This window comes from Salvia miltiorrhiza, chromosome 5 (genome assembly GCF_028751815.1).
Source record: "Salvia miltiorrhiza cultivar Shanhuang (shh) chromosome 5, IMPLAD_Smil_shh, whole genome shotgun sequence".
Taxonomy (NCBI): Eukaryota; Viridiplantae; Streptophyta; class Magnoliopsida; order Lamiales; family Lamiaceae; genus Salvia; species Salvia miltiorrhiza.
The window spans coordinates 18,088,657-18,100,034 of record NC_080391.1 but is presented as its reverse complement, the minus strand read 5'-3'; the positions used below and the strand labels follow the sequence as shown (position 1 = coordinate 18,100,034).

The window sequence follows — 11,378 nt, the reverse complement described above, 5'->3', positions numbered from 1 at the left end:
CGAGACGGGTTCACCGTTTTCTCTAGAATTTGCTTCACTTCTCGGTTGGAAACTTCGGCTTGGCCGTTGGTTTGAGGATGGTAAGGAGTAGCCAATCGATGATGCACACCATATTTCTTCATCAATGCTTCGATGGTGCGGTTGCAGAAGTGTGTCCCCTGATCGCTAATCACTGCCCGAGGTACTCCATACCTAGTAAAGATGTGGGACTTCAAAAACGCGGCAACCACCTTGGCATCATTCGTTTTCGTGGCCTTTGCTTCTATCCATTTCGACACGTAGTCAACTGCGAGCAAGATGTAGAGATTGCCGTATGAGCTTGGGAATGGTCCCATGAAATCCATCCCCCACACATCAAAGATCTCACAAAAAATCATCGGGACTTGGGGCATCTCATCTCGCTTGGAGATATTTCCGGTTAGTTGACAACGATCACAACTTTTACAAAATAGATAAGCATCTCTATGCAATGTGGTCCAAAAGAAACCAGAATCAAGTACCTTCCTCGCTGTACGTTTCGGACCAAAATGACCGCCACAAGCTAGAGAATGGCAGTGTACAAGAATGGCTCGTTGCTCTGCTTCGGGAACGCAACGTCGGATAATCTGATCAGCTCCGACCTTCCACAAATAAGGTTCATCCCAAAAATAATACTTGCTCTCACTTCGAAGCTTCATCCGCTGTACCTTTTTAAACAAAGGTGGGAATATTCCAGAAGTCAAATAATTGACGATATCGGCGAACCATGGCTCGGATCCACCTTTGTCCTCGACTGAATATGCTGCTGATATCTCCGGAGCAGAACAAATGCGCCAGAGCGGAAGGTCATTTCTCTGGCGGGAGTCCATTTCTCTGGTGTGACTTGTTTCCGCTGCTCTGGCTCGGAGGAAAAATCCTGTCTGGGCAAACTAACGGCTGAACATGTCTGGATATCATAAAGATGTTCTTCTGGGAAGGCTTCATTGATAGGAGTAACACCCTCATCTTTATGGACCAATCGACTCAAATGATCAGCAACATGATTTTCAGCTCCCTTCTTGTCTCGAATCTCCCAATCGAACTCTTGCAACAAAAGAATCCACCTTATCAAGCGCGGTTTTGACTCCTTCTTCGATAGCAGAAACTTTAATGCTGCATGGTCCGTGTAAACAATTATTTTTGCCCCCAAAAGATATGAGCGGAATTTTTCAAACGCAAAAATAATTGCTAACATCTCCTTCTCGGTTGTTGCATAATTGCATTGGGCTGGATTCAACGTCTTTGAGGCATAATATATCACGTGGCTCTCCTTCCCTAGTTTCTGTCCCAGAACCGCGCCTACGGCATGGTCACTGGCATCACACATAAGCTCAAAGGGGAGCTTCCAGTCAGGCGGTTGCATGATCGGGGCCGTTGTCAACTTGGTTTTCAACAAGTCAAATGCCTGCTTGCACTTATCTGTTAGGGCGAACGGAACATCGTGCTGCAGCAGACGGGTCAACGGTTGCGCGATCTTTGCAAAATCTTTGATGAATCTCCTGTAAAATCCAGCATGTCCGAGAAAACCTCTGATCTCCTTAACATCCCTCGGGTATGGCAGCTTGGCTATCAACTCCACCTTGGCCTTGTCGACTTGAATCCCTTTTTCTGAGACAACATGGCCTAGAACAATACCCTCGTTCACCATAAAGTGACACTTTTCAAAGTTCAAGATCAGATTTTTCTCCACACATCGAGTCAAAACTTTATCCAAATTGTGGAGGCAGCCCTCAAATGATGTCCCATAGACTGTGAAATCATCCATGAAGATCTCTATGCACTTTTCGATCAAGTCAGAGAAGATGCTCATCATGCATCGTTGAAAAGTGCCGGGTGCATTGCACAATCCAAACGGCATTCTTCTGCATGCGAAGGTTCCAAACGGGCACGTGAAAGTAGTCTTCTCTTGATCCTCTTGGTTGACATAAATCTGAAAATACCCACTATAACCATCCAAGAAGCAGAAAAATGCTTGTCCAGCTAAGCGCTCCAACATCTGATCAATAAATGAAAGCTGGAAATGATCCTTGCGAGTAGCAGCGTTCAGCTTCCGGTAATCGATACACATGCGCCATCCAGTAACAAGACGCATCAGCACCAACTCATTCTTCTCATTCTCAACCACTTGCAATCCAGACTTCTTCGGAACCATGTGAATTGGACTCACCCACTTGCTGTCAGAGATAAGATAAATAATTCCTAAAGCTAGAAGCTTTAGAACCTCCTTAAGCACTATCTCCCTCATGTTCGGATTCAACTTCCTCTGCGGATCTCTAACAGGCTTAACATCTGTCTCCATCAAGATGTAGTGTTGGCACACGTCAGGACTTATACCGGTGATGTCCGCCAATGTCCACCCAATAGCCTTCTTGTGCCTCTTAAGCACGGTGATCAACTGCTGCTCCTGGGTTGCGGTCAGATCGCTGCTAATGATGACTGGAAGAGTATCGGCATCCCCTAAATAGACATACTTCAGATTCGGAGGAAGAGGTTTGAGCTCCAGTTCAGGCGGCTTTTCATCGGATCTCAGCGGTCTGTCGTATGGCGTCTGTTTGGGCAAACAGAACTGGCTTCCCGAACTGACCACCTCCGGTTGTGCATAAAGAGACATAATGGCCTCCTTGACCTCTGCATCGTTCATCCCTTGAGCATCAAAATCTGTCCAACTCTTAATCATAGTGAGCTCCAACTTATCCTGCATGAATTCGGTCTCAAGAAATTCTTGGACAAGAGGGTCAATCACATCGATTGAATAAGCATTTTCAGCATCATTAGGAGTTTTCATGGCGTCATCCATACTAAAAGTGTATTTCTCCCCATGATAATCCAGACAAATTGTGCCATTACTAACATCTATGATTGACTTTGCAGTTCTTAGGAACGGACGTCCTAAGAGGACTCCCGTTGAACCCTTAGTTTGCACTCCACTCATCCTCACCACATAGAAATCAGCAGGATAAACAAAGTTATTGACACCCACTAGAACATTCTCAAGCAAACCTTCGGGATAAACACAAGACCTATCGGCTAACTGAATGACTACTCTAGTATCCACCAACTCTACACCCGACAAACTATTATAAACACCAAGAGGCATAACATTGATAGACGCTCCTAAGTCACACATAGCATGCTCGATCCTAGTATCACCAATGTAAATAGGAAGAGAAAACATACCTGGATCCTTGCACTTAGCCGGTAATTCCTTATTGATTGCTGCTGAAACATTCTCTCCCATCACAATCTTTCCAGTTGCCTTGGACTTTCCAGCTATGAAGTCCTTCACAAATTTCCCAAATGGGGGAATTTTCAATGCTTGAAGAAAGAGGAGATTCACTTCAAGTTTACCGAAGATCTTCACAAAATCAATGAGCTCCTCCTCCGGCTTCTTTTTCGCCAATCTTCCTGGAAAGGGAACTGATATTGCAATCTTAGGATCAGGTAGGTTTGAAGGGGTAGAGATCTTGGTCTGTTCCTTCTTGGTAGAGTCAACTGCTACTTCCTTCTGTTTCTGCATATTTGTCGAACCTCTGCTCTGGCCAGAGAAGTCACCAATTCTCTGGCTATCGGCTCCTCTGCTCTGGCCAGCCAAACCAGACTGTTCTGTTGATTGAATGAATGGATATGTCGTACCAACAGAACACTCGAATTCCTCCACATAAAACTCGACTCCAGAATCTTCCTGCGGATCATTTTGAGAATTCTTGGGTGTTGGTCCGTCCAACTCAGTACCACTCCTCAATGTGATTTTGTTGACATTCTCCTTGGGATTCACATGAACTTGAGATGGTAAAGCTCCATTATGTCCCTTAAGTTGATTCATGGATGTGGCGAGCTGAGACATCTGACGGGATAGTCCTTCGATTTGCACCTTCTGCTCGGCTTGAGATTGTTGCAGCTGCTGCACATTACTTTGCAGAAACTGTTGGTTACCAATCAAATCTGCCATCATCTCTTCAAGTGACTTGCTTTGCTTCTCGGGAGGATGTTGCTGAGCTTGTGGAGCTTGATATCCCGTCCTTTGATGTGGAGGTCGGTAGTTTTGCTGCTGCGGTGGTTGTTGTTGTTGGCTCTGCTCCGGATCCCTCCAACGAAAATTTGGATGGTTTCGCCATGGTGCATTGTGATTGTTCGTGTACGGGTCCCGTTTGGGCAAAGGTGGTAGTGGCGCGTCGCAGCTGTAAAAATTATGGGAAGAATTCGCTTGGGCTTGATATTCTTCCTCATCTCTTGTGCATTGCAGGCTGGTGTGGCTTGGATTACCACATGCGCCACATGGCTTCTCTGTCGGTTGTCCAGTAGTTGCGACCTTCTCCACCACAGTGCTCAACATTCTCTCCAATTTCCCCATCATTGCTTCGAATTTGTCCTCAAAATCTGATGAACTAGTGTGAGCTGCTTTCTTGAGCATTTGAATGCGTGGTTCATCATACTCCCTCGTTGCATCTACCAAGTGTTGAATTAATCGTTTGGCTTCACTCACAGTATTCTGGGAAAATCCTCCTCCACTCGATGAATTCACAAGGTTTTTAGTATCCACGGTCATCCCGTGATAGAAGTACTGCAGCAAATCTCCTTCAGAGAATTTGTGGTTTGGACAGCTGTCCACCAATCTCCTGAACCTGGTCCAATAAGTGCTTAAGGACTCATCATACTCCTGCTTTGCACCACTGATTTCCTTCTTTAGCGCATTTGTTTTGGTAGGAGGGAAAAAGTGCTCCAGGAATAGCCTCTTCATCTCCGCCCACGTAGCGATAGAATAAGGTGGGAGACTCGCAAACCAAGAGTTCGCCTCTGCTGTCAGGGTGAAGGGAAAAGCAGCTAATCTGAAGTGTTCCTCCGTAACTCCAGTAGGGGGCTTCTGCACTTTGCAGATCTTGATGAATTCGCTCAAGAAATTGTACGGATCTTCTCCCTTCTTGCCATAGTACTTCAGGAGAACATTAAGCAGTCCAAGTTTAATCTCAATACCGGTGGCAGCTGCCGGCATACGAATTGGGGTTGGGGGGTCATCAGCTTCGTGGCTAGAGAGATCACACAGTCTAGGATCGTCAGCCATGTCGTCTCCGGTGCTCTCGTCGGAAATTGACTTAACTTCCTCCTCACAATCAGTTTCTGCCTCTGATTCACAGTCTGTTTGGGCAAACAGAGTCTCGTCAGCAGCGGCAGCACTGGGTTCCGCCTCAATGAACTGTTCCGTGTTGGTTGACAGGTCAAGTTGCGAATCCAGCAATTCCAGCAATTTCCTTGCCTTAGCCTCCTTTCTTAGTTTCTTTTCGGTCTTCTCGATTTCACTATCGAAGAGGAGGTTTGGTTTGGACGATCTGCTCATAAACAAAAGAAAAAAAAATAAAAAAAGTAAAATAGACAAAGGGAAAAGAATTAATTAACACCGCTCCCCGGCAATGGCGCCAATTTGGTGGACGTCGTATACCACCAAAATAATTCCTGCAGAATTATCAAGAGTAAATTAGTACACTGATAAGCAGGGTCGATCCCACAGAGAGCAGATTAATCATCAATTCCCTAAATCTATAAAAAACGGTGATGCCACCACGCCTTAATTTTAAGTGGAATTAATTAAACTAAGAATGCAAAATTAAATCAAATAAAATACGTTTGAAGTAAATCAATGAAAAGGTAATTCGACTCAAATAAATCCACTCTAATTCAACTCTGATCCTCGACGCAATAATTAATCAATCCCTATCAACCACCCAGTTATAGGATACCGTGATACGCACTGACATACCCCAATTCCTACTTACTATGTCGATAAACAGCTAGATACGCTAGTCTTGTCTATTTCCCTTATTAAAATATAACCTAGCTGGATACGTCAGTCTTAGATTTAATATTCTAACAGCATTAAGAGGAAGGAACCCAATTTAGACCAATTATCCTAGATACGCTAGTAATAATTAATCCACCAATTTATTCCTACTACAAACATGGTAGTTTTGTCACTAATCAGCCCTATTCCAACAATTACGGATTGGAGGTGCTAATTGACTATAATCCAATTGAACCTAAGTTGATCAAACTTAAATAAAATCAGAATTATCATTGAACCTAGGAATTAATCGGAATCAATAGGAATCAATTTTAAACCAATTAGGTCTCACAGATCATTAAATCAGAGTTTCATTATTCTCGCCGAATTAAAAGTTTAGCTACTCATGCTTAAATTAAGAACAAGCAAAGAAATAATAAAAGTAAACATAGACCAAAAGAATAAATTAAAACGCAAAGAAAAGAAAATAACCAATCTGGAATGAAAAGCGTCTGCACTAAAAACTGAAACAAAAGTATGAATGTGGTGTTTAATGAAACCAACACCTAAAACTATGGAGAAAAATCGTGAACTATACCTAGTGTAATGACTGGAAGAAGACGGAGTAAAGAACAATCGGAAATCTTGCACGAAAGGAGAAAATATCAGTTGTATTTGAAAATGTGAGATAGCGTAAAAAATAATACACGAGCTTGGGCCCTATTTATAGATTTACAAGCAGAGGGGTAAAATAGTAAAAACATCTTCGGTGCATGCGTCATGCGTGATGGAAGGGTACAATGGTAATTCCGATAATACGCGGGAGACCTTCCCGCGCGTTTATTGGCTCCTCTGATGGAAATGTCTTCTCTGGCGAAGGCGTCTTCTCTGGTGATGTTGACATCTCTGGCATGAAGGACTCCTCTGGTAAACACATCGTCTCTGATAAAGGCGTCTCCTCTGGCGATAATGACTTCTCTGGTGCGGATGACTCCTCTGGCTAGAGTCATTCCTCTGATGGATGAAATCCTTCTGGTAAAAATGGTTCTTCTGACCCATACGGCTCCTCTGACGGGAGTGATTCCTCTGATTTGTACTCTCTCCCTACTCTGCATATATTGCTCCTCACCAACCACTCCCCCCTCTAGTCTGGTTGAACCGGGTATTCTTCGTGTTCGACCAGTGGTGTGTTATCAGCATTAACACTTTGTTGTTTTCCTTGACCCCTGTAAATCATAAAGACATAAGCATTTTGACATTATGAGAGAATAAAAAGAAGCCCTGTAAATTGTTCTCTGGCGTTTTTGTTACTCCCGCCCCCTGGTCTGGCTAGTTCACTCTGGAGAGGTGCAACTAGTCAGAGGACTCGCCCGCGTGGATGACGTCATCCGCATTAAATGTCTGTCCAGTCTACAGTATTTTTCCCGTACCCCGAGGTTACTTTTTAACCTTTGCGTCCTTTCGCCTTTCCGTAGAAATTCTCATCCGTTGATTTCTTCCGTATGCCACGTGCCGTTCATCCCGCGTGCTGGTGGTTACCCGCGTACAATCTTACTTAGCCGATTCGAACTCCCCTTTTTTCACTATTCTTCTTCTCCAAGTTTTCCGAGCGAATTTTCTGCATTTTCCGGCGATTTCCTCACTGTTCCGGCATTCTCCCACGACCCTTCCGCTCCAGGTTTTACCGTCCATCTTTCTCTGGTCTAGGTAACTCGCGTATCCTCTTCACTGCAATTTTGTGTTTAATCGTAGTGTAGTGGTATAACTGTTGGTGCTCTGATTGAGCGTGCTAGAAACCCTAGGGTTGGCATCTCCCATCATGGCCTGCACCTCCGCCCCTCAACCCTCTCGCTCGCCCTCTCCTTCTGCCCGAGACCCTTCATCTTCCTCCCCATCGCGGCAAGATCTTGAAAATCTTCCTTCCCCCTCTGTTTCTGACGAATCTCAAACTGCACCCCCTCCTTCTCCACCTAAGAAAAAAGGGAAAAAGCCCCGCCAACCCCCCAAAAGTGTTCCTCCATCCCGCCTTGGTGTCGCGGAGGTGGCAAAATTGAAAAGCAAATGTAGGCATCCTGCAGGTTTGAAGTTCGAGACCTTCTCTAAGGATTCAACGCCTCCCGAGAGCCTTCACCATCACAAGTTGATAGTTGTTTGGAAAGCCCAGATAGAGGCTGGTTTAAGGCTCCCTCCCCCTACCTTGCTGATTGACGTTTGTAATTACTTTCACATCCCCTTTTTTCAAGTCGCTCCTTCTGCTATCCGGAGGTTATATGCCTTCCATGTTTTGTGCCGGGCTAACGGTGTTGGGGACACCGCCAAGCTATTTTGTCAGACCCAGACCCTTCGCATGCAAGGCAGTCCCTTGTATAGTTTTGCCTCTCACCCTAAATATCCTACTACTTTTCTTTCCTCCCTGAATTCCTTGGATAAGGGCTTCCTGGAATATTATTGTTATGTGCGCACCCTTCTCGGCAACTGGCGCGATTATGGTGCTTCGGAGCTGGAATGGCATACAAGTCGCACTACTTATAAACCAGCCTCTTCCGAAGTCCCTTCTACCCGTGACCAGAATATTATAGCTCACCTTAATGCTATGAATAAGGCCCAGCCTCTAGACTGTAGGTACCTGGCCGAGAACAATTCCTCTCTGGCATATAATGGTCTATTTCCCCTGTATCCAGAGAGATCAATAGGTAAAAAATATACATTAGAAAACACATTAGCTTTTGTTACCCTGCTTTTAATGATGTGAAGTTTTGGTTTGCAGATATGTCTTGGAGATCGAAATGTGGGGACAATTTGCCTGACACCCCTTCTCTTGCTGGCAGCGGAGCACATGGCCCAAGCGGTTCTGCTTCCGGAACAAGTCCCTCGGAGCGGCCTGCTGGGTCCGAACTGATCCCCATTCCCCCTGTAGTTGAAATCCCAGAGGGGAATGTGGAAGCCTCGCGCCCTTTTGATGCGGAAGAAGTTGATGCGGGGGCTCTTGTTCACAGAGGTAGGCACTCCAGTGCTGGTGATGCCGCTGGCACCCGTGAAGAGGATATCCAAGTCGTGGATATTATCGATGAGGTTCCTTCACCTGATTCGGCTCCCGATGCCACCCTTGCCGATCTTACGAAGAAGAGGAAGAGAGGTTCCCTGATCTCTGTGGGTGAGAAGGAGAGACAGGAGGGCCTAAAAAAGGCTGGCAAGTCCTCAGAGCCAGCGAGGAGGTCTGTTGGTGGTGTGAAGGTTCTCCCTCCTGCTGGGGACAAGGGCAAAGGGCCAGCGAAGAAGTCAGCTGGTGGTTCCAAGGTTCTCCCCTCTGCCGGTGGAAAGGGTAAGGGCAAAGCTGTGGTGTCCTCGGCTGCTGAATCAGAGGATCTTGTTCCTGGGCCCATTTCGAGTTTATCGGGTAAGGAATTAGTTCATGCGCTGCTAGCTCGTGTCCACTCGGAGGACCAGGAGAAAGTGGAGAATTTGTCTCGGGCGTCTCTGGCTACTCAGCTATGCCAGCTGGCTCTTCAGGTACCCTGCATATTATATCTTTGCCATAAAAAATTCGAGTTACTAACCTTTCTATTGTTCTGTTGGGCCCCCTTCTGTTTGCTTGCAGGTAGAGTCACGGTTATGGGGTGCCGTTAAGTGCATCCATGACTATGATATGGCAGAGAAGGAAAGAGAAAAAGAGCAGGTAGAGGTCGCCAAGCGCGATGATGTTGTTGCTGGAGTTGTGGAGCGCTTGAGCAAGGCTGAGGCGGAGGTTGTTGAGTTGAAAGCTCAATTAGCTCAGGTGGAGGTGGAGAGAGCGTCCTTGGCCTCCGAATTGTCGAGGGCCACAAAAGAGGGCCATGAATGCCTGGCCAGGTTCAAAGCTGGTTATGAAAGAGACTACGAGGAAGCCAGGCGGGGCTGGAAAAGGATACTTGTGGAAGCTCAGAACCGCGCGTTCGTCCTGGGGGCTCGAGATCAGCGCCTGGAGTATTTCTTGTCTCCGCGAGGTCAACATTTCTTGGGGTTGATGCTGGAAGGCACTCTGGAGGCTTTCAAAAAGACTCCCGAATACTTGGAGGATTTTGGACCCCTCTTTGCTTATGTGATAGAGCAAACAGCTTCCAAGGCATTGGAGATGGCGGGGGCCACCCCAGAGCAACTTGCCACTTTGAATTTCAGAGCCCTGATGGATAATCTCCAGGATGAGGAGATAAATAAGCGGATGGGGATCCCTGCGCGTTCTCCAGAGAAGCCAGAGTGGTGGTACCCAGTACTAGAGAAAGCCATTCCCTATTTTTCTCTTGGGATTGGATCTGACTCGCTGCCCTCTACTCCCGTGTATGCACCTGCGTTCTCTGCTTCCTTGGCGCGCTTTGTGAACCGGCTGCGGGATCCTTCTGGCGAGAGCTCCCGAACATTTTCCCAATTTGGCCTGGAGCCTCCCCTGCCCTCTGACTTAGCGGCTTCTGCCTTCACCGACTCTGCCTCTTCCCCCGCTGCGGTGGGACAGCTGTTCGACCTGTACCAAAATGAGGATCTGTATGTGCAAGAGGCTGCAAAGTTGTTGGACTTGGGAGTTCGTCTTCCTCAAGTGAAGGAAACTGGCCCGTTGCCCGTGTTCACAGAGAAAGCCGTTTCTGGCCGTGCTTCTGCCAGTGGTGTTCCTCCCCCAATTTCATCTGCCTCTGCTCCTGTCTCCTCTGCTGCCGCTCAAGCTGCTTCTGTTCCTCCCTCTTGATGTTCCCCCTTTTTCTCCTGACTTTATCAAAAGGAAAATTTTGTAACTCTTTAATTTGTACCAACTGAACACTTACTGTTTAGCCCTATTTTGTGATGAATTTATGGGTGTTTACATCTTATATTGACTTTTATTTTGGTCTCTTTCACTCAAGAGTTGATTGATTTGAGTTGTTGTGCTAATTTTGTTGTCTCAGGATTTTGTGCTCAAATTGATTGATATGTGGACAAAAATAAAGTCAGGATTTAGTTGAATGGTCTGAAGAAGAATCAAAGTTCGTCTCGATACGAGTTCGTAGGCGAAAACGGATCCAAAATCCGACTTGAAACGAGGGAGAACAGGCCAAAACAAAACCGCTGCGCATTGCAGTAGACGGCGGGCGCCGTGGGACGGCGGCCGCCGTGCCCATTCTGCGAAAGGCCCTCACGGCGGCGCCGTTACACGGCGGCGGCCGCCTCTGTGCAGATCCGACAGTTCGATTTTTCGATTAAAAACCCCTTTCTAGGGTTTTACTTTATCATTCACGAACCCAGCAGCCTCCATAGGCGATTTCCACCTTCTTCTTAAGGTTTTTAGAGTTTCAAATCAATTACTTTCGATTGTGGATTCATTGGATTGCTTTGGATGTCAATTAACATTTCATCCGATTGGATTTCCTTGGATTGCTATGTTTTGTAAGAACTCCCTTTGATTCTCTTTGTTTATGAATCTTTTGGTTAATTAAGTTTTGTGTTTTATGCTTTGATGAATGTGATGATTGGAGATTATTATTGTTGAGTTTAGATAATCTTGATTATATGAATTCTTTGGTTAATTGAATCCTTGTTTTATACTTTTGATGGATGTAAGGATTAGAGATGATTGTTGTTGAGT

General features: G+C 45.8%; 1 protein-coding gene across 1 annotated transcript; it reads left to right on the top strand.

Moving 5' to 3' along the window:
- Positions 1-5,650: 5,650 nt before the first annotated feature.
- LOC131025594 (uncharacterized) lies at positions 5,651-10,575 on the top strand. The gene is made up of 4 exons (XM_057955393.1): positions 5,651-5,658; positions 8,620-8,863; positions 8,954-9,301; positions 9,390-10,575. Exons 1-4 carry the CDS (start codon positions 5,651-5,653, stop codon positions 10,503-10,505), a joined length of 1,716 nt encoding a protein of 571 aa, XP_057811376.1. The 3' UTR covers positions 10,506-10,575.
- The last annotated feature ends 803 nt before the right edge of the window (positions 10,576-11,378 follow it).